The sequence below is a fragment of the Vigna umbellata genome, chromosome 1 (genome assembly GCF_029865625.1).
Source record: "Vigna umbellata cultivar VRB3 chromosome 1, Vumbellata_1.0, whole genome shotgun sequence".
In the NCBI taxonomy this organism is placed as follows: domain Eukaryota; kingdom Viridiplantae; phylum Streptophyta; class Magnoliopsida; order Fabales; family Fabaceae; genus Vigna; species Vigna umbellata.
In genome coordinates this window covers 102,760,386-102,782,828 of record NC_142165.1, presented here as the reverse complement: position 1 = coordinate 102,782,828, position 22,443 = coordinate 102,760,386, and the positions used below count along the sequence as shown (strand labels likewise).

The 22,443-nt window shown below is 34.1% G+C and overlaps 1 protein-coding gene across 1 annotated transcript; it reads right to left on the bottom strand.

Annotated features, from left to right (window-relative positions):
• Positions 1-15,776: 15,776 nt before the first annotated feature.
• On the bottom strand, positions 15,777-21,189 carry CER3 (Fatty acid hydroxylase superfamily). The gene is made up of 11 exons (XM_047320725.2): positions 20,824-21,189; positions 20,484-20,713; positions 20,133-20,365; positions 19,725-19,944; positions 18,827-18,954; positions 18,385-18,641; positions 18,187-18,294; positions 17,655-17,861; positions 16,631-16,741; positions 16,261-16,434; positions 15,777-16,144 (listed from the first exon to the last, which is right to left on the bottom strand). The coding sequence occupies exons 1-11, from the start codon at positions 20,872-20,874 to the stop codon at positions 15,974-15,976; spliced, it is 1,890 nt and encodes a 629-aa protein (XP_047176681.1). The 5' UTR covers positions 20,875-21,189; the 3' UTR covers positions 15,777-15,973.
• Between the last annotated feature and the right edge of the window lie 1,254 nt (positions 21,190-22,443).

The window sequence follows — 22,443 nt, the reverse complement described above, 5'->3', positions numbered from 1 at the left end:
TTAGCTGCAACAGATACACCATATATCTCTCTTCCTATACTACTGACATACCCAAGACCATCCCAATCATCTCTGTGAACTGGTTGCTCAAATACAAGTCAACCCACATATCTGCAATCGAAAAAAATAAAACTAAGTTCAACGCTAAATGCCTACAATATTGAAACAAAGTTTCATGAGTGTATTAGTGCATCTGTGCTAGAATTCCTTCTATTAGATAGTTCATTTCTGAGATTTTTGAATAATTATTTTCATCAGAAGCATTTTTTTTGAGATAGAAAAACTTAACTGTTATGTGAATGTTTATGGTATTAGAAGCCCCACCAAAAAGCCTCCACAATGGCACACGAATACTATTTGCAGCAGCATCAATTATTGCCATTTCCACCCTAGCCCATTTACTACCTAAGTGAGCTTTGCTTTGTGGACAAGTCTTTTCTTACGAGATAAAATAGCTAAATTTTCCCTCTGTTACTTAGATGCTAATAAATAATAGTTCCTAGCTAATGAAACATGTACTTTTAACAAACATTGAATTGTAAGAACGTGAAAAGGATATAACACGGGATGCTTCATTTCACAAAAAATGGCATTACTTCAAGAATTAAAGCTTGGTATAGTTAGTAATAAAATTCTCTAGTTTATAAGCCAGTAAACAGATAGAAAGAGTCAGAGGAGGTAAAACATGATGGTAAACAATAAAATAGGAAAAAGGTTGCTTTAATAAGAAAATGATTGGAGAAACTGTTATAGAGTCAATTTTGAAATGAGGATGAGAGTAACTATCACTAACTAGTTAGTTATCCAAGAAAATTGAAAATTTTTTGGTTATACTAACACAGAAGACACGAGTGGAAATCTTAGTCATGCCACCAGCTTATATATTCTCCAATCTTTCCTTACAAAAGTAACTAAAATGGTGAATTCTTGGAAGTTTAATTAGATTCCTTCAAAGTTCTTTCTTATCAACAGAGAATGCATGTTTTCTTTTACAATTATTGGAACCACTATGCTATATGACGAAGTGAAAAGGCAGCAGCGCGCCATGAGCACGTTAGGAGGAAAGTGTAGGAATATGAGAGATGAAAACAGGAAAAATCAAATAAGAAAACTTTTGTCTTTGATGTGTGTATGTTTCGTGTCATTTACAAAGCACAGTTGAATATATTTTTAGGTTTCAAACAAAAAGGAAAAAACATGTCGGACTGGAATTCAATTCTGCTAGCTCTGATTTCAATACTCTCTTCTCAAATTGGATGGTGAATGCTCAACATCCCAAGCTTGGAAACATTCATCCTCAAGTTAACGCGGTGAAAGGTCTTTGTGAAAACGTTGGCAAGCTAATTTTTTGAGCAAATCGAGAGGAGATGGAAGAGATTTCTCTGTAGTGTCTCCCGAATCACATGAATATCGATATCGATGTGTTTTGTGTGTTTGTGGAAGGTAGAGTTATTGTCTGGCAGACTGGTCGTTACACTAGAGAACGGTTGGAAGGTCAGCTTGGATTTGAAATTGTGAAGAAGATATCTAATCCATTGAATTTCACAAGTCGTGGTGACAAGGACCCTGTACTCAGCTTCCGACGAGGAATTAAGGATTAGTCCACATAACTTCTTTCAAATAGTGGGTCAAGAACCACTCCAAATTTTCTTGGTTTGATCCTCAAGCCGAAATTTGATCAGTTTATTACAGTATAGTCTTAATTTCACAATAAATACAATCACGTATCTCTTTACCTTACATCTGTATTCATAAGTTTGACGTTGACTTTCAATTAAGATTGACTCAATTACGATCCAAGAGTTCATAAGCATAAACATGATGGATTTATGGTGATAGTTTTAATATGTAATTATCAATGGGTCAGTCCTGGATTAGTAATCAACCGGTTACAAAATGAAGTGTAACTCGTGAAGGGGTTTTGGAAAATGTTCATTATTGTGAAATAGTTAATCGCTCGATGAATAGAGAACTGCGTTGACTAGATGGTTACACGGTACACATTAACTACTTAGTATTGTGATTCCTAATTAAAGAGAACAAAATTTAAAAGAAAAAGAAAACACTAATAAAAGAGGGAGGAAGAAAAGAAAAAGAAAAGGAAGGAAAAGGAATGCTCACATTCTATTTGCTTTATAAGAGTAAATTTATGTAAGTTGTCATGGATAACTCCTTTTATTTTATAGAAGATAGATGTTAAGATTGTAGAAATTATTTATTATTATTTAGTGTTGTCAAAATGTGTTAAAATCTATGGACCAACCCGGTACACAATGGGTTTGGACCAAGTTAGGTTTCAGAAAAATGAATTTTTTTTATACAGGTCAATTTTCAACCCAGCTCACCCGGGTTGAACCCGTGGTGAGTCGGGTTGTCTCATCAACCCACCTAGTTTTATTTAATTATTTATTATTTTATGTTTCAATATTATTTATTAGCTTTTTTTATTGTATTGTGAATGAGAATAAAGAAAAAGATGTTTTAAGTAAGCAAAATATTATAAATTTATTCATTTAAGACTTTAATTTTATAAATGGATAGGTGACACAAAAATTATCAATATTATAAACTTATTTATTTGTTTTTTAAGTTTGCTAGATTAGGTTTGAGTTGTATGTTACATTTTTTTATTTTGAATTGTATTTGGAGTTTAACATCATTTTATAGTGAAATTTATTTAAATTTGAACAGAAGTATTGTACTTTTTTTAGATTTAAAAAAAATTGAAATTAAGTGAACCAGCGAGCCAACCCATTTAACACACGAATTCATAATAAGTTAGGTCGGATTTGAATTTTCTTGACTCACTAATAAATGAGCCAAGTTGGATTGACTCACTAGGTAGTCAACCCATGTAAATGGGCCGGATGGAACAGATTCGGACCGGATAACCCATTTTCACAAGAGTGTTTCATCTTGCACCTCCAAGTGTTTTCATCCTGCACCTCCAAATTTTTTTAAAATACCTACATTACCCATCATTAATACCCATAATTAAGAGGATTTAATATTTTAAAACAAAAAATTAAAAGTGGTCAAAGATTCTGGCAGAGATATTATTCCCACTTTCTCTCTCTCTCATCTCATTATGAATCTTCCATTTCATTTCTCCTCTGAGTTTCCTCTTTTCAGTAGCACCCATCACACTGCTTTTCCTTAAAATTGGAAGCTTTCCAGTAGCACCCAGCACAATACTTTTCCTTTTCTTCAAATCGGAAGTTTTCCAGTAGTACCCAGCAATTTCCTCTTCCATTGTCGCACACACATAGGTTGTCCATTATCACAGACAGAGGTCGTCCATTCTCGCACAGAGGTTGTCAGTTGGTCGTCCCGTTGATTGTCACACGAAGGCCAGAGAGATAGAGGAGCTCATCCAACGCCGGCCAATGCAGAGAAGTACCCACCTACAGTCCCTTTGAGCACCCAATGAAGGTTGGTTCGTGTTGTTTTTTATGCTGATAGAAATCGGTTATGGAGATCCGATGAATGCTAAATCGGTTATGGAGATTCGGCCGAGCCCCTATCGACTCTCCATACCCAATTTTATGTTGTTTTTTTTTTATTTTGTTTATATTATGTTTTAATTTAATATTCAGTTTTTATTTTGTTGCGTTTGGTTGAATTATTTGAAATGTTATTATTTTAGATGTTTTGTTATAATAATTATTAACTTTGTTTTAACTTTTTTAAATGTTATGTTATAATTATTTTAAATTTTCTGTTTTAATTTTTAAATTTATTGTTATATTTGAAATAATTATTTATTGATATAAAGAAATAATTTTATTCCTTTTAATAAAATAATTTTAATTATTTAAATTTTCCGTTTTAATTTTTAAAATTTTTTGTTCTAATTATTTTATATTTTGTGTTATAATTATTTTAAATATTTTGTTATAATAATTTTCAAATTTCTGTTTTTTTAATTTTTTAATTTATAGTTATTTGATTTTTATTTGAATAAAAGTTTTATAATTGAATGAATTATTTATTTTATATTATTTGTTTGAATTATTTTATATTTTCTGTTTTAATTACTTTAAATATTCTGTTATAATAACTTCAAAATTCGTGTTTTAATTTTTTTAAATGTTCTGTTCTAATTATTTTAAACTTTCTGTTATAATTTTTGAATTTATAGTTATTTGATTTTTATTTTAATAAATTTGTTTTAATTGAATTAATTTTTTATTTATATCAAGATTTGAATTAATTTTTTTATAGTTAAAAGATTTGTTGTTATTTTTTTTTGTGAAATATTAGATTTTTACATTTAGTTAAAAATGTTTTAATTACTTTTTTGTAATTATTTGCAATATTTATAATTTTGTTAGAGATTTAAGTTATTTTGTTTGTAATAATATATTATTTAATTTTATAATGAATTAGTTAAATTGATTTTGTTTGAAATAAATTGTTTTGAATAATTTAATATTTTTTAGTAGTGAATTTTTTTTAATTATTATAATATTATTGTTAATAAAGAAATTTAGAACAGGCATGGCTCGTACTCGAGGAGGTTCCTCTTCACATTGCGGAGAGAGTTCGTCACAGGGTGAGAGGTGGAGACCTACAGCTTCTGCTCGTAGAAGACGTGGAGCAGTTGAGTCTGATATTCATGTTGAGGACCAAGGAGATGTGAGGTTTCATGAGGATGCAGTTGAGGATCGTGAGGATGTTGCTGAAGGTGGATTTCCTGGAGGTCCATTAAACGCTTAAGTATTGACACATTACATTCACCATGTTGCTTATGCGAAAGTGGAAAACTTTAATTTTAATGAATATTGTTTAGTTGAAATAATTTTATCACTAAATATTATTATTTAGGAACGGGAGGAGATCAAGTTGATCTCCCATGGGAAGAAGTTAAACGCTTAAGTATTGACACATTACATTCACCATGTTGCTTATGCGATATGGCAGGGTCGGGTAAGTGGAAAACTTTAATTTTAATGAATATTGTTTAGTTGAAATAATTTTATCACTTAATATTATTATTTAGGAACGGGAGGAGATCAAGTTGATCTCCCATGGGAAGAAGTTAAACAGATTAGGATCCTGCCACGAGGGCATTAGAGACATCGTTAATGGTTCTGGTCTGATGTCTTTGGTGGGCATGTCACATGACTATGTCGATAGGGGTCTACTGCTGGCATTTGTAGAGAGATTTCATTTCGAGACTAGCAGTTTCCATCTCCCCGTGGGTGAGATGACTTTGACTTTAGATGATGTGTCATCGTTGCTGCACCTCCCAGTTTTAGGGCAGTTATGTCATCTAGAGGAAGTAGATTTTGAAGACAGTAGATGCGCCATTGTGGAGCTTTTAGACGTGGATGGCGGGAGAGCTGGTGCTGAGTTAACTACAGCTCACGGTGTGAAAGTCAGATTGAGCTGGCTTCGAGACATCTATGTTGAGCACTGTGAACAGCAGCAGTGGGAGTACGCTGCCCGGGCATACTTGTTGCATCTAGTTGGATGCAGTATATTTGCTAATAAGACTGCAACAAATAAATTTAAAATTTATAATTATATTATAAAATCAAAAACTAATACAATAATTATACAATTATAAATTTATGAACAATATAATCTAACTTAAATCAAACACCAAGTTAAATAAACATAAAACTATATAAAAAATTATTAAAAATTATATATTTAAAATGCATTTTTTATATTAACAACAAATAATAATTATAAAAATAAAGTTAACTAGTTTTATTCAATTTTTATATAAAACAAACCTACTTAAATAATATTCATAAAACAACATGGAAAATTATGAAAAAATTACATATTATCTAATTATATTATAAATTCATAAAAATTATACATATACTTAAATATAATTATAGAATAATAAAATAATATATAAAATAACTACAAATTATATAAATAAATGAATGGCTGTCAAATATCTTAGGAATTTTTTAAATAAATGCTAATCCTTGCTTGTAATAATTGAGCATTCAAATAGGTAACTTAGTTTTTTTCCATGAAAAATGTATGTTCAGCTGAATACCAAGCATTGTTACTAAATAAGATAGGCGAAAAATTTTCATTCTCGGATATGGAAATTCGATATATATATATATATATATATATATATATATATATATATATATATATATATATATATATATATATATATATATAAAATTGAATTTCCATATGCAATAGGTAACTGAGCTTTTTATTCTAAATTACTTTTATTAATTTTAATAAATTCAGAAAACAAAATTATATCAATTAAAAAATATATATTTCATTATAGACTAATACAAAATCATAAATAATTTTAAAATTAATAAAATAAGTAAAACAATAATATAATTAAAATTTTATGTATAACATTAAACATGTATCGGATATTGATATCCGAATTCTCACAATCAGATCTCCAGGTCCAATTCCTATGCATTTCGTTATTCTCAATTTGTTTCAAAATCATATGTAAAGATAAAAATTAATTTAAATATTAAAAATAAATAAACTAAATAAGGTAAACAACATACATAATATTTAATATAATCTAAGTTAAATATTATAATCTAAGTTGAATATAGGATATGTATATCCGAAATTTTATATAATCGGATTTTCATATCCAATGCGCATAATCGGATCTCCACATCCGATCAACATCATCGGCTATCCATAGTCGATCAACATCATCGGCTACCCGCAGTCCATGAGTTCATATCGTTTCATTTTCTGTATTTTCGGTAGCATACAAACATATTAACAAAACTAAATTACATCTCCATCAATAACAATCCAACCATGAAATCTATCTATGCACACAGATTAAAAATAAATACTGTAAGACCCGTATTTTTGATGGTGGGGGACATGGTGGTTGTAAGGACCGGTATTTTAAGAAGGGTGGGGACATGGTTGCATTATTAGAATGCAATTATTGGAATGCATGATTGGGGGGGGTGCAATTATAGGAATGGGAGAAAGAGGGGGGGGCATCTACTCTCTGCTGCCATGGCCGTGTGCTTCCTCTTCCAACTCAAGCTGTTGTGTCCTTATGTGGGTTTCTCATGAGCTACACTTCTCCAAGCTGGATCTCCTTCACACGCTGCTGGAATGGAGTTGCTGCTATAGCCGTGTGCTTCTTCTTCATTCACACGCGACCAAACCAGTATTATGTAGATACTTCAAGGTAGGCGGCGACCGTATGCAGGTGTGGCGGAGGTGAAACCCCTCTCTGGGTTGCCGTAACAGGATCGAAGAAGCAGTGACGCGGAGGCCGGATCGCGGTGGTGAACAGCAGCCAGTTAGTCAGACACGGCATAGAGACGCCGGAGAGAGAGCAGACAGGATCGGAGGCTGGGTCACGGTGGCTGGTTCAGTAGCTCGGTGGTCGGTTTGGCGGAGATGGAGCAAAAGGGGGTGGATATGGTGGTGGTGGAGAAACGGTGCGGGGTGTGACTTTGCTTCCAGCATAGGTGAAGACGCCGACGACTTTCTCGGCCGGCCACCGGGACGCACGACGGGCTGGTCTCGTCGAGGGCTGATAGCTGCCACGGATGGTGAAGAAGCAACTCCCAGCTTTCCTGTTTCTGATTAGATGAAGAAGAAACCCCACTTTGATCTGAAAAAGTTTGGACCTGGACCAAAACTTGCGTGATACACCCTTGGGAGAGTAGCCCAGAGGTAAGGGGAGCTAGATATTTTGTTTGATTGATTTTATATGCTTTGTATGATGCAAATATGGGAAGAAGGGGATGAAAATTTGAGGTTGTTCTTGGTTTCTGGGTTTTCTGGAAAACTTGCAGAATTTCTGCAGAAACGCCGTTCGTCCAACTTGATTTCAAATTGGACGTTCGTCCAAAATGGCTGAACGTTCGTCCAAGTGAAATTGGATGTTCGTCAAAATTGTTCGGTGGTCGTGAGCGTTCGTCCTAAACTTAGTATTTTAGTGGGACGTTCTTGAACGTTCGGCCTTGGTATCAAGACGAACGTCCATAGGTTGTAAGTATAGTGTTCGGCCTTGATTATTTTAGCATTCGGTCTTAATTGAGCAAAGTGATTTTAGAATGTTCATACGATGGGCTTTGAGCGTTCGTTGTTAAATTGGTATGCATAGGTTTCAATTTTGAGCGTTCGTTGGTAATTTGGTAACTGTAGCGTTCGGCTTAATTCGGTATAATCAGGCTTGAATCTTAAAACGTCCGCTGTGTTGAAATAGTGATCATAGGCGTTCGTCCTCCAAATGGTGTCCGTCCTGATGTTGAACGATAGGTATTGGTTTAAGTTAGATTTTTGAACGTTCGGCCTGATATTTGGAGATAACGTTCGTCCAGTTTATTTGGTGACGTTCGGTCAAATGGTGTTCGGCCATTTGGAAATGGCGTTCGTTCGTTTTGGTGAATAAGTAATTTTAGACGTTCGTTCTTATCTTGGTAGTTCAGGAAGCGAGCGTTCGATCTGGATAATAATTATTTTAAGTTAGTGATCGTTCATAACGAACGTTCGGATTTCATGACGTTATGTTCAGATAGAATTCTTCATAAGCAGCGTTCGTCCTTAAGTGCTAAATGAGCGTTCGTTCTTAAGTGCTAAATGAGCGTTCGTCCTTAAATGTGATAGTAGCGTTCGTCCCTCATTGTGAGTGTAAGTTCGACCTTGGTTTAATATAAGCTGGTATTCTTAGGTTTGAATATGGAACGTTCGGTTTTGATGTATTAGTATACGTTCGACCTTAGTGATTTATAGCGTTCGATCTGGATCAGGTGTTCTGAGGTTTAGATTATTAGCGTTCGGTCAATATGGAATTATATTCAGCGTTCGACCTATAGAGTATGATTTTCTAGCGTTCACGCAAATAGTATCCAGTCAAATGATGTTCAGAAAAATACGTTCGTTCTTGGTTTAGCGTTCGGTCTAAGTACTCAATTATAGCGTTCGACTGATTAGTGTTTGATCAAGTGAGACGTTCGGTAGTAGCGTTCGGCCGAATTGTGGGTACTCGGTTTAGCGTTCAACCTATTGAATCTCATAACGTCCTTCCAATTAGTATAGTAGTGTTCGACAGTTGTATTTGGTGAATGGTGTTCGTCCAAATAGTGGTCTACAAATGGTAATGGGTTCTAAGTTCACTTTGCTGTTGTTTGGGTTGAATTAATTGTGCAAAATGTTTGATGTGATTTATGTGAAAAGTATGTGAATGCATGAGATATGATAAGATTACTGTGATGAATGTATTGTATGATGTTGACATGAAATTTTGCATCTGATAATGGAATGAGTATTATGGGGAGATTTTGTATTGGTGTAATGTGAGTTGAGGAATATGAGTATAGTATGAATCTCATGGAGAGGTTCTGAAATGTTATGATTTTAGTGTGTATGTTGATGTTGAGGGTCCCGTAGTTGGAGGTTATCCTGATACTCTAATAATTCATCCAGTCTCAAGTAGAGAAGGATGAATTATGTGGTGAGAGGAGCAGGAGGTCCTGGTCTATGTGCCGGTTTTGGACATAGTGAGGGGACTAACCTTGTGAATGGTATGAAGTATTTTGGAAGTGTATTTGTAAGAAAAAGTAGAAGTCATCACAAGTGCATAACCTCCCGTGACCGCTCATCAACGTATCATCCGGATGAGTGTCTTTTGGGTATTGTGGTGTTCATTGGGTATTGTGGGATGAGTGTCTAGTAAGAATTGTGGTATGATGGTATATGAGGATGTCTGTCGTAATTTTTATATGATGCCTATATTAAAGCAATTTTTCATGTTTTATTAAAGTTGTGTTGTATGTTAGCTCACCCTTACTTATTTGTGCATGTATCGGAAAAATCATATTTTTGCGATGATCGTATAACGTATTTGTTATACGGGAGCAGATGAAGGATTGTCTTGTGATCCTGTGCAATTGAAGAAAGAGATGGAAGACCAAATTAGAGAGATTCAATGTTATAGTTTCAATTAAAGTCTGATGCATAAAATTTTTGTATAGATTTATGTATGAGGTTACGGGGGTTACCGTAAATGTATTATTACCATATTCAAATTCTGAATTTTTAAGGGCGAATTTATGGGATGTTACAAATACTAACCTCTTTCTACAGCAAAAACACAAAGAAGAATGAGGTAATCCGAAACTGCACCAACATAAAGAGTCAAGCTGCCAATACACCACTCCAAACTGCACACTCGGAACAATACTTCTATTTAGATAATACTCAATCACTCTCAAGAAAAAAAATATTATCAAAGTCCAGTGAAGAGTTGTGAAAGAGCCGTATGGTTTCTTTATAAAAAAAATGGGATGCAAGAGGTGTAGGGGTGAGGGGGTGCAGGAATGAAAGGTCGAAGGAGTGCAGGGGTGAAGGGGTACAGAGGAGCAGAATGCATGTTTCTTAATTGGTGGAAAATAGAGGTGGAGTCAATGGTGGTACGGAAATTTTCAATAATCAAAAGATTAAACTTTTAAGCCATTTATTAATTAAGGACATTTTAGGAAATTGGAGGTGCAGGATGAAATCCTTGGAGGTGCAGGATGAAACACTCTTTTCACAATACTATTATTATTATTATTATTATTATTATTATTATTTATTATTATTATTATTATTATTATTATTATTATTATTATTATTATTATCCAATGATTTTGTAAAGTATAAAATATTTTTTATTTGGTTGAAATAATAGGAAAATGTTGGCTTCCAAGAGTAGTTTTGGTTTGACTGTTGAAATATAAAAAAGCGTTTTATACTTTAAAAATCATAGGAATTAAAGACGAAATTAAACTAAGCTAATCAACTACATCGGCCTGCATTAAATTCTGCACAGTTGTATCATGTGAATAAACAGATAGAGGAAAGAAAAAATAGTTTGTGTTAATGAAGTACTATTATTTAATAATAAGTTATTATATAATAAAGCTTTAATTACTTTTTTAACAACTATTCATTTAATTTTGTCTTATTGTTAATAATTGGATTAATTTGATCTTTTAAATTTTAAATCTACATGATTCAGTTTTTTAATTTCTTTAAATCGATGTGATGGGCTTCTCCTCTCTAAATTAATAATCATGACAATAGTTTAAACCATCACTTAAAAAGTTATTAACTACAAATTAATTAGTTGCAGTGGAAAATTGTCATTATATTTTCTAACGTTTAAAACTTTTACCAATTAAAACTTTTAAAAGCGTAAAATCAATTCGGAGGAAATAACTGGTTTAAATCAATGTAAAAAGCAAAGAATCAAATTGAATTGACCTTTTTATTAACCTAAATAGAAATTTGGATGAAATAATGAACAAGTAAGGATAAACAATAATTAATACTATAATAATTCTTTTAAAAAATTATATTAATATGTTACTCCTACTAACTTATAAATGACAGGTAATCTGAAAGCATTAAAGTCTTAGAAATCCCACATACCACCAAATCTGCTCTTGTTAAAGTTGAACTGTCCACAGCCCAACCAATAACTATCCATCCAGCTTAATTATACTTAAATTAGTTATTATTATTATCATTAAGATCATAGTTTAAAATAAATGCTAACAACTATATTTCGCCAAAATGACAGCAATTTCCCACCGTCACTTCCCTTTCAGTTCCGCACCATTTCTCTTGTTTCTTTTCACAAAAAAGGCAACGGACTATTTCTGTTGTTTCTTTATCAATACTACTAATAATTTCCATTCATACCAAAAACTTATATTTTTTCTTTCTACTTTTGATATAAATATATGCACTACAATCTTAAAACCCTCATCGAGCAAAAATGGTCTAATTACTTTGTATTGGTTATTAAGGGAATATTCATTAAAGTTTTATATTGAATAATATGACAAAGGAAAGACACAAATTTAATATGTGGTGCAATAAGTTGAGAGAATCACTTCTCTCAACTGTCTCCATTAAAATTGATGGCTAAAAACACAAAAATAAAAGAGTGATTCCATAGAATAAATAGAAACTTTGTATTGAAATCTTATTAGTTTAAAATATTCCTTAGTTCTCCAATTTCTACTAAGTGATGCAATTAGATTTAAAAAAAATGAGGAAGAAATTGAAAGAAAAAAGAGAAAGAATGGCTTGAGAGAGAGAACGTGAGAGAGGAGAAAATAAAAATGACGAGAGTGATGTTTATCCTCTTTTTTATTTTTATCATTAAGTTTTTTATACACGTCACAATTTAACTTTTATTTTTATTATAAAAGTTAATTATATATAATGTTAATTAATATTAATATTAATATATTACAAGAAAAAATCTGATTGAGGCAATTTTGTGTCATATATTTTAGGTTTTAACCAAATTAAGTTTGAATTTGCATGAATTTCAATATCAAAACGCGATCACACAAGGACAAACTTAACTTGTATAAACTTTTCTCTTGCATGGACAACATTTTCCCATGTTTTGAAAACAATGAAACAAATATTTTCCTTCAATAAAAGTTTACTTTTCTTGTTGTTTGGCCACTTGTTAATTTTCTTTTCATTGATATAAAAGGAAATGTTTAAAGTGACAAAGCAATGCATTTATATATATATATATAAAAGCAATCAGAATGGCAACTTGCTAGCTTGGTTTTTGGCTTAATTTATGCCATGAATTAATCACTGAATGTGATGGATTTTAACATCGAAGAAACATCAGAAATGTTATACAGCCAGTTCTGTATTGTTATTTGGACAACGAAATTTTGACACACATTTAACAACGCCACGTGTCAACTCTGTATTGGATAAATGATTTGAAAATAAAACAGAGAAAGGGTTAAGGGCGAGGGGTATTTTGGGATTTCCAGGGTAAAATTTAAAGAATTGGGTTTGGGCGGTTTAGGGTGGGAAAGAAGTTCGTTCAACCCTTCCATCTTGTGTCTCGCTCTCTCGCTCTGTCGTTCGTCTTCGAAGCTTCCATCTTCCCTGTCGTTGTCTCGCTCTCTCGCTCTATCATTTTTACTTTGTGTTAATCTCACTTATAATGACAAAAGTAGTGATTGAAAAATGAACGCAGCATTATAATAAGAATTTGAAAAGTACGAGACCATTTTCAGTAAAATTAATGGTAATTAATGGGAAGGAGTTGATCAAATTCTGAGTGGGGAGATGGGTGTTGGTCATTGATGTAAACGCAAGAAGTGTGGAGTGACCTGTGATGAGTAGGGGGACGAAGTAGTGCAAGAGATGAGTCAGAGTGTTGAAAAAATGGTCTGGTAATCGTTTACAGAATCCTGGTAAACGATTACCCGAGAGAAAATTGGATTTTGTACATAAAGTCCAACACAGGTAGTCAGCCAGGTGAACAGGGGTCACCATTGGAAAAAAAAGCTGAGTTTTAGGCAGTTGTGCACCTGTTTTAGGCAGTTGTGCACCTGTCTGAGGCTGGTCCAGGTGTTTCAGTGGTGGGAGAGGGTGGTTGGTGATGTGATGTGAGTCCAAGGAGTGTGGGGTGACCCCTCATCAGTTGGAGGAGCAAGCTCTGCAAGGGATTTATTGACCAAAAAACCATACAAGTGAATTTAAGGGTCATTACTGGTTGGGAGGTTATGTTTGATGACCCCAAGAAGTGGGGAAGAAGTCATTCTTACTGAGGGGACCAAGTTGGACAAGTGCAGAGCTAATCTACAGAAAAAACATTGTCGTAATCGTTTACAGTGGCCTCGTAAACGATTACACGAGAGAAATCACTGTTTTGTACAGAAAGTTGAACTAAAGTAGTCAGTTATAGTGTCCTGGGTGATCATTAGCAAAAACTGTTAATTTAAAGTACAAGTCCACTTGTATTTACTTGGTGTTGGTGTTTGACTGGTGGTAGAGGGTGGTAGGTGATGGGAGGTGACCCCAAGAAGTGGGGAAGAAGCCATTCTTACTGAAGGGACCAAGTTGGACAAGTGCAGACCCAATCTGCAGAAAAAACACTATGGTAATCGTTTACAGTGTCATTGTAATCGCTTACAGTGTCAAAAAAGGTGTAAACATGATTTCTAAGGCATAATTTGAAAGGTCTTTGAGTATAGATTCCAACAAAACAAGAATCAACTCATTTGGAGTTCGGTGGAGAAAGTTATGAGCAAAAGAACAAGCAAAGGTTAGAGTTGGCAAAAATATATGAAACGCTAACTTGAAAGAATAAACTGTACCAACTCAGATGTCCAAAAATTACAAATTAGTAGTCATTGGAAAGAGTTTTGAGTCTAGTTTCTAATAAAAAAAGAATCACATCATTTGGAAGTCGGTGGGAAAAGTTATCAGTAAAATAGCCAGCAAAGGTCAAAGTTGACAGCATGTTATCTCACCCAAGTTGCTCATCTCATAAACATTGTTTTTTTCCTCCATCATGGGGTGCCAAAACATCACTTCCCACCACTGAAACACCACGACCAGCCTAAGAAAAGTGCAAAAGTGCTTAAAACTCACCTTTTTGGCCAATGGTGACCCCTGTTCACCTGACTGAGTACCTGTGTTGGACTTTCTGTACAAAATCCAGTTTTGTCTCGGGTAATCGTTTACAGTGTCCTTGTAATCGATTACAGTGTCAAAAAAGGTGTAAACTTGATTTCTAAGGCATAATTTGAAAGGTCTTTGAGTATAGATTCCAACAAAACAAGAATCAACTCATTTGGAGTTCGGTGGAGAAAGTTATGAGCAAAAGAACAAGCAAAGGTCAGAGTTGGCAAAAATATATGAAACACTAACTTGAAAGAATAAACTGTACCAACTCAAATGTCCAAAAAATACAAATTAGTAGTCATTGGAAAGATTTTTGAGTCTAGTTTCTAATAAAAAAAGAATCACATCATTTGGAGGTCGGTGGGAAAAGTTATCAGTAAAATAGCCAGCAAAGGTCAAAGTTGACAGCATGTTATCTCACCCAAGTTGCTCATCTCATAAACATTGTTTTTTTCCTCCATCATGGGGTGCCAAAACATCACTTCCCACCACTGAAACACTAGGACCAGCCTAAGAAAAGTGCAAAAGTGCTTAAAACTCACCTTTTTGGCCAATGGTGACCCCTGTTCACCTGACTGACTACCTGTGTTGGACTTTCTGTACAAAATCCAGTTTTCTCTCGGGTAATCGTTTACAAGGATGCTGTAAACGATTACCAGACCCTTTTTTCAACACCCTCACTCATCCCTTGCAGAGTTTGTCGAAAAAGAGTGACGAACACTCAACTGCATAAACCAAAATAAATTCATCAAAACAACGAAACCCAATAACCCAAGAACCACAACACAAGGATACGAACCCCAAACCTTAACCCAAACCAAATAAGCATGATACGAGATGCCCAAACCGAATAACTACGACATGGAATGGAAAACCACTTACCTTCGTCGTCGGACAATCGTCACCGGAACTTGCCACTCCGCACGATAACAGGAAACGAAACTGGACGGAGACAACACCACGCACACAGAACAAAGTGAAGCGCCACGAAACGCGACCTTCGACCTTCCAAGAAAATGCACCTTCGTTTCCAATAGAACAGAGAAAGGGCTATTTTCGGAATTTCAGTAAAAATAAGGGTTACAGACTTTCGTTTCATAGGTTTTAAAAAAAATTTATTTTTAAAACAAACCAATCAAACAACGACACGTGGCGTTGTCAAAACAGTGTTAAATATGCGTTGTTGGAATATCGCGGTCCATAAAAGTTTACTTTTCTTGTTGTTTAGCCACTTGTTAATTTTCTTTTCATTGATATAAAAGGAAATGTTTAAAGTGACAAAGCAATGCATTTATATATATATATATAAAAGCAATCAGAATGGCAACTTGCTAGCTTGGTTTTTGGCTTAATTTATGCCATGAATTAATCACTGAATGTGATGGATTTTAACATCGAAGAAACATCAGAAATGTTATACAGCCAGTTCAAAGAATATAACCACAGTTATGGCGAGTGTGATGTTCAAATAATACAACAAAAGAAGAAGAAAACAACTTGAGAAAAACACTTTTTGACTGAAGAGTTTAAATTTCTTTTACTGTGTGAATCTTGACACTGGTCTTAAGCCATGTTTGAGTGCTGCTTCCCACACAAGATCAATTCTGTTAACATCTATGGCCCCAACTTCGTGATGAGACCAACCTTCAAGGCTGTGTACCACTCCCCCCGCATGACAGGCATGAACGACTCCTCTATCCATTGTGTACTGCATTCATAATAACTATGACTATTAATTGCTTAATAACAGATATAAGAACTGTATATCAGATGACAGAAAACGAAGGAGATGAGACAGATACTGCTAGAGTTGGTAACACTCACCTCACAGCAACCAAGTCCTTCCACGTCTTCTGGCAATCTCATGGCAGCCAGATCACCGTAAGTGCAATCTCTTCTGAATGATAAAATGGGTGGGACAACAAATTGATGAAAATGGGTTCCACGTGGGGCCCAATATTGTTCTCTTGGCGTAATCCACTTACCAACTATCCAGGTCTGCATTAAGACAAGTAAGCACATGTAAAGTTCATGCTACAGAATAATTTCTCTTTCAATAATAATTATACCATATGTCAATTTCCTAAGTTGCACCAAAATCAAACCACGTGTGTAAATAGTAAATAGTGAAGGAGTAAGTTATGTCGATTTGTCACCAGCAAAGTTTTTCCAAGTTATATTTTCATGGTTGTACCTTGCAGTTTTGTGCAGCTTGGTATTTTGTCACTTGGACAAGATAGCTCTGATATTCCAGAGGAGCTTCCTTTTGGATCCTCTGAAATCTATCTGTTGAAAGAGTTAACATCTGCAAAGTAGCTCTCAGCGCATTAGCTATGGTGATTAAATAAATCAAGAATCATGAGACTTCTGCTTCACCAGAATTAACCACTATTATCAGCATTACTTGAATTAGCATCTGTGTAAAAATAATAATAATAAAGTTGGCAATGTCTCATTAATTTACGTGCATAATTGATTAAAAGGGTCTCCGTGCCTACCCTCACCCTCTAATCAAACGGCGAAAAGGTTCCATTTCTCAGAACACCAATTTCATTTTCACAGCATCTATATGCATAATTGATAGGAAGCTATGACCTATGATGTTGATATACTATAAATCCACCACTGAAACAGGAGGGAATCCTAAATAATAAGTCTGAACCTAATAGATGCTAATATATGACAAGAATTTAATAATGACCCCACAAGTCCTTATCTTACTTCAGCAAAGTTAAAACAGAACTAAATTAATATTATAAATACTATCCTAATATTTTCATATTCTATCCATATTCAAGACTGCCCTGGAATCAATCAAACAATGAAAGGATCTACTTTCACTGCACCACAATTCCACTTCATCTTTTACCATCCGTTACTGTTGAACCAGATACTTTTGAATGCTTTCTCCAAGCAATTTCTTTTTTAATATTGCATATCCTACTGCGGTATTTTTTCCTTCTGTCTGTATCTTTCTTTATTTATCATTTTTTTTGCTTATTTTTATTTAAAAAATAAATTAACAAAAAATAACTAGATATTAGACGTCTTCCTAGCAAGAAAAGTACTTACTCAAGGACAAATGAAAAATTTCACTATTAGTAGTTCAATTTGATTAATTTTTGAAACCAAAGTAGGAAAAGAAAGGGTAAATGCTGTAAAAAGCACAATAGAATGAAAGTAAAATGGTAAAAAATGGGGACTCTGAGAAAATTTACCAGAACTTTGACTTTCTTTTGGCAAAGGTAAAGAGCAATTGCTCTTCCGAGCTTGGAAGTAGCTCCTGTTAGGAACACCTCTTTCACATCTTGATGGATTTCATTAAGTATAACAGCAGCGGTTAACGTGTTCCCATGAACAACTCGAACCCTAAGGTTTGGGTGCTTGTCCACAAAAAGCTTTCCACCCCCGTTTAGCGATTCATTCTACATTCAGTGAGTAAATGATTCAAGTTAACAAAGTTCTGACCATTAATGCTAAGCTGAATGTCTGATAAAATATTTACTACTTTCATTTTATTTATGTATAGCTCCACCGAAAATGGGAGGCCATGTGTAATTTGTTTCGGATGTTACAAAAGAGACCCACCATTCCTATTCAGCATTTATTATGTACGTACTACTACCATGGATGGCATTCAAACCTTCACCAACTATGCTCAGAGAAGGCCAGATCGAATTAATCATCCAAGTTCGATTTACTACGCTGGACGAATCAAATAGCTAGAAAAAAAAGTTCAATATGTCAGACCTTATTCAATGCAGCAAGGCTAATGACTTTAACCCCAATTTTATCGGCCCTTAGGATGGCTAGCTCAATTTGCTTATTGATCCCGTCAGTAGCAAATGGCAAGAAATACTGCAAAAGTGGAAAAAGACAAAGAAATAAATAAATATTCATGGTGGAAAAAGAAAAGTGAGTACAGCTTTCTGACTTATATGGTTCAACCTGAAAGCCACATCGAGGTACGACCCATGTTTGGTGCAATCTTCCTCTCAGATTGTAGAAACTAACTAAAAAGGTCTTGGACCAAACCCACATTGCTAGCAAAACTAGAAAAGCAACGGGCCAGCCAATGACCAAGAAGAGCCTTGTTGTGTATGGCAACGAAGCAAAGGATCTCAGGACGAATTGAACATGCATAGAGGATGACACATCAACAATATGAGCCAGGAAAACAAAGTGGGGTACCCTGTCAACGTTTCCTGCAATGATAATTGACAAGTGACGGTAAAAAAAATTTGCATGTATATGGTAAAACTCTACTTCATAACACAGAATACAGCTATTTTAAAGTTTCTATTTGTTATGTTGGGTGCCCATCTAGTATTGAAGTCAAAATGAACGAAAGAAAAACTAGAAGAAGTGATCGAATCATAGCACAGCTTACCTGAACCTGAACTTGATGTTTTGTGTGTTTGCCATGATTTTTTGTTGAGGGTACCGCCCAGTGCGTCAAAGAGAGGCATAAAGAGGCAGAAATTAGTGTCCTTGTCAGAGTGGTGCAGGCTGTGATATCTGCATAATAGCATGGAAAGAAATGAATGATACGTACAAGTCACAACTGCTTAGAAATGGACGTGAATAAAAGAATCGTATTTTGAACTGAGAGCTGGATTGGACCACTTTTAGGAAATGCATGCTCACTTAGTCATCCTCTCGGCAATTGCAACAACACATGGAAGAAAGCTAAATATGCACTATGCGGCAGAACTTAAATAGGTTTCCAGCCAAACATCTTTAGCTGTGAGCCTCAAACTCGTTGCCAAAAACTTGTTCAAATTCAACTCTCGGGGACCACTGGTTTACTTGAACTTCTCCCTTCACATGAGAGAACCCTAGACTGTTAGCTTTAGGTCTTTTCCACTCCCCTCTCTTAAGGGTACGGAGAAAGAGAGAGAGAAACACAAGCACAAAGTTATTCTTTAGGTACTCTCATGTAGCTTCGAAGGTTTATGAAAAAGTAGAAAAAATAAGTAAGGATTTTCATCTAATTATCTAAATCACAGTTCCACGACCGACTTTGTTCCAGCTCCATTATCCTTCACTTGTTTCGTTCTCTACCGACATTCAACTATGTCATAAAGAACACGAAGTGCCACAACTATTCAGCTACGGTTTCATTTGCATTTAGATCACGTACAGTAAATGCTTTTCACATGTCTTCTTAAAATTCTGACACGGATCAATGCGAGTTTTCTTGTGACATGTGTTACAATTAAATAGGTAATGACAGTAACTGAGAAATATATGAAACTAACGGATGTAACAGCTTTAAATTAACTTACGTTGGTGTGTATATCACATATCTAAGAAATTGGAATTTCTCGAACAACTGATGAGGAAAGATTTCAACATTGCCGTGGCCCAAGCATCTCAGGAAGTCAAAAATCAAAACATAAACATATGTCAAGCTTGCTGATCCATATCCCATCACAGAAGTCCCAAGGATAGGGATTCCAATGACTACCGTCAGAATAAGATGCTCTAAGAGTGTTGCATGTCCGGCTGTAGGAAATCAAGTCATGTTTCAAAAACAACACAACATTAACAAGTGGTTTGAAAAATGAGTAGAAGTTATTGCGAAATTCGAACGGATAAACACCTATTAATCTTCCTTTTGAATAATCGGATAGATCCAAAATCAGAATCTACAGGGGAGGATTAAAGTAAAGAAAGGAAATTGTGATTCTCACCGGTAAAAGATTCTGGTACTGGTGATGAATGGTGTAGTGAATGATAGTGGGTGAAAAGATAGTCTCCATGGAACTTCTTGTGCACCCAATAAAAAAGTGGCTCGGAGACTCCCACATGGAGAATCAAAGTAAAGAAAAGACCTTTTATATTCCAGATAGGAAGATGCTGAAGAAAGGGAAACATATAGCAGGCCATGGAGGCAACTAGTGTTTGAAGAATCAAGAAATTGTCCCTGATTGAAAAACAAATATATCAAGAGACACACGGTACATAAGAAACCATTTTCAACATAATGTAATTTTATTTGAACAAATGGAGGAGAGAAAGAAATTCCTTTCCAAGTTTTTTACCAGTCCCATTCTTTGTCAATCTGCTTGAAATCAACACCCTGTTGAAGAATCCGTCGATTTCTGGTGAGAAAAAGCATGTGGCTATAAGAACCCCAAAGGACATGAATTAGACCTCTGAGACCACTTAGTATGAGCAAATGAAGGCACCAGCTGAGATTGTAGTAGGAGTGTTCCTCGTTGTAGAACCATTCATACACGACTTTCGCCACAAACGGCCCATATAATAGATACTGTGTATATCCAATGAAAAACAAAGTAAGATCACACATAACCCATGTAAGAATTAATATAACAAAGAAAAAGGTACCAACATATGCAAATCACAGCTTGATTTTTCTACCTTGTACATTCCAAGGTTCTCCCATGGCCATGTTGATAAAGGAGCCCCCATTTCAGTGCACTATATTGTAATTAAGACTCTTAAAAATCTTTTACGCTATATTGCTTACAGTTGCACCTTTTTCCTTTGGCAAACGTAAATGCTCCTCCACACACTATATTTCTTTCTTCTGGGCACTATCTGCTTCCTTTAGTATTTTCTTTTTCTTCTGTATTTGCTAAAATACAACAGAGCAGAAACTGTGAAACAGCAGAAAGGAGAAATAACCAACGAGTGGAGAGATCCGTTTATGCAAGAAAGAGTTTCTTTATCCTTTCCTTTCTTAATTGCTAAGACTCTGTGTGAGTTTTAACCACAACTTGAAAATTTATTCTCCCTTCCCATCGCGTATTTATAAGAGTAGCGGATCATGCATTGAATCTTGAGGCCTACAAAATACGATACTCTCCCACCTGTCTTCTCATTACTGGGATATTAATTTTTTTCAATTAATGTCTTCTGCTCAATCAAAATATAAATAAAATAAAAAGATCCCTGCAAGTCGTACTCTTGATTAAAATCTTACATTTAAGAAAATCATGTTAAAAAAGAATGAAGACTTAAACTCAATTTCAGTCATAAATACATTTTTACTTGTCATAGTCTCTCGAAAGGGCCACCTTACAAATTTAGTTGCTTTTTTTTTTAATCAAGTAGGACACTTTAATATAAAGTATTTTCAGACGTAAAGAGAAGGTTCTTCTCTGTTAAATACTTATATATATATATATATATAATCTTTTACAGTAACCGTATATAAACTAAATTAGTATTTCTTTATTGTTAGTTTAGTGGTTAAGAGGTTTAAATATTTACGCAGACTCTCAGATATAACAAATTATTTCCTCCTAAGAAATCGGAACTTCTTTTATAGATCAACGGTGAGCATAAGTCGGGGTTGAGTTTCTCATTATTTTTATTGGATTGGTCAATTTAAGTCTTAATCTTACCATTAAAGATCTAAAATACGTATGCGCAAAGTATATTAATCCGACTTCATATATATAACATGTCGAATTTACATGACGTATAATTAAATTGCAGAACAAAAATATAAAAAGGAATTATATTTCGTAAATATATATTTTAAAATTAATAAATTTTTCATAAAATAATTAAAGGATATTAAAACAAAACGAAATTAAGGTAATTTGAAGCATAATCCAAATCCATCTTAAAAGGTACATTAGATTATTTTTTAGGTTAAATATGTTTTTGGTTAGATTTAGTCATTTTAACCAAATTTTGTTAATTTTATTTAATGTTTTAAACACGTTTTTTAGTTAACATTAAAGTAAAAATGTGTCAAATGTTATAAACAACTCAAATATTATCATGAAATCGCTTGAAACATCAAATAAATTTAACAAAATTTAGTTAAAATAACTAATTTCACACATTTCTAAAGTTGAGAGACTAAATTAGATCAAAATTTTAAAAAACGACTGATTCAAATTTTTACTAAAAATTAAGGATAAAAAATATATTTAATCCTTATTTTTTTAACAAGTTTATGCGAAAATTAACTATTTTAAACATATTAATTGTGAATATGTGTAAAAAAGAACAGAAAAAGTTACA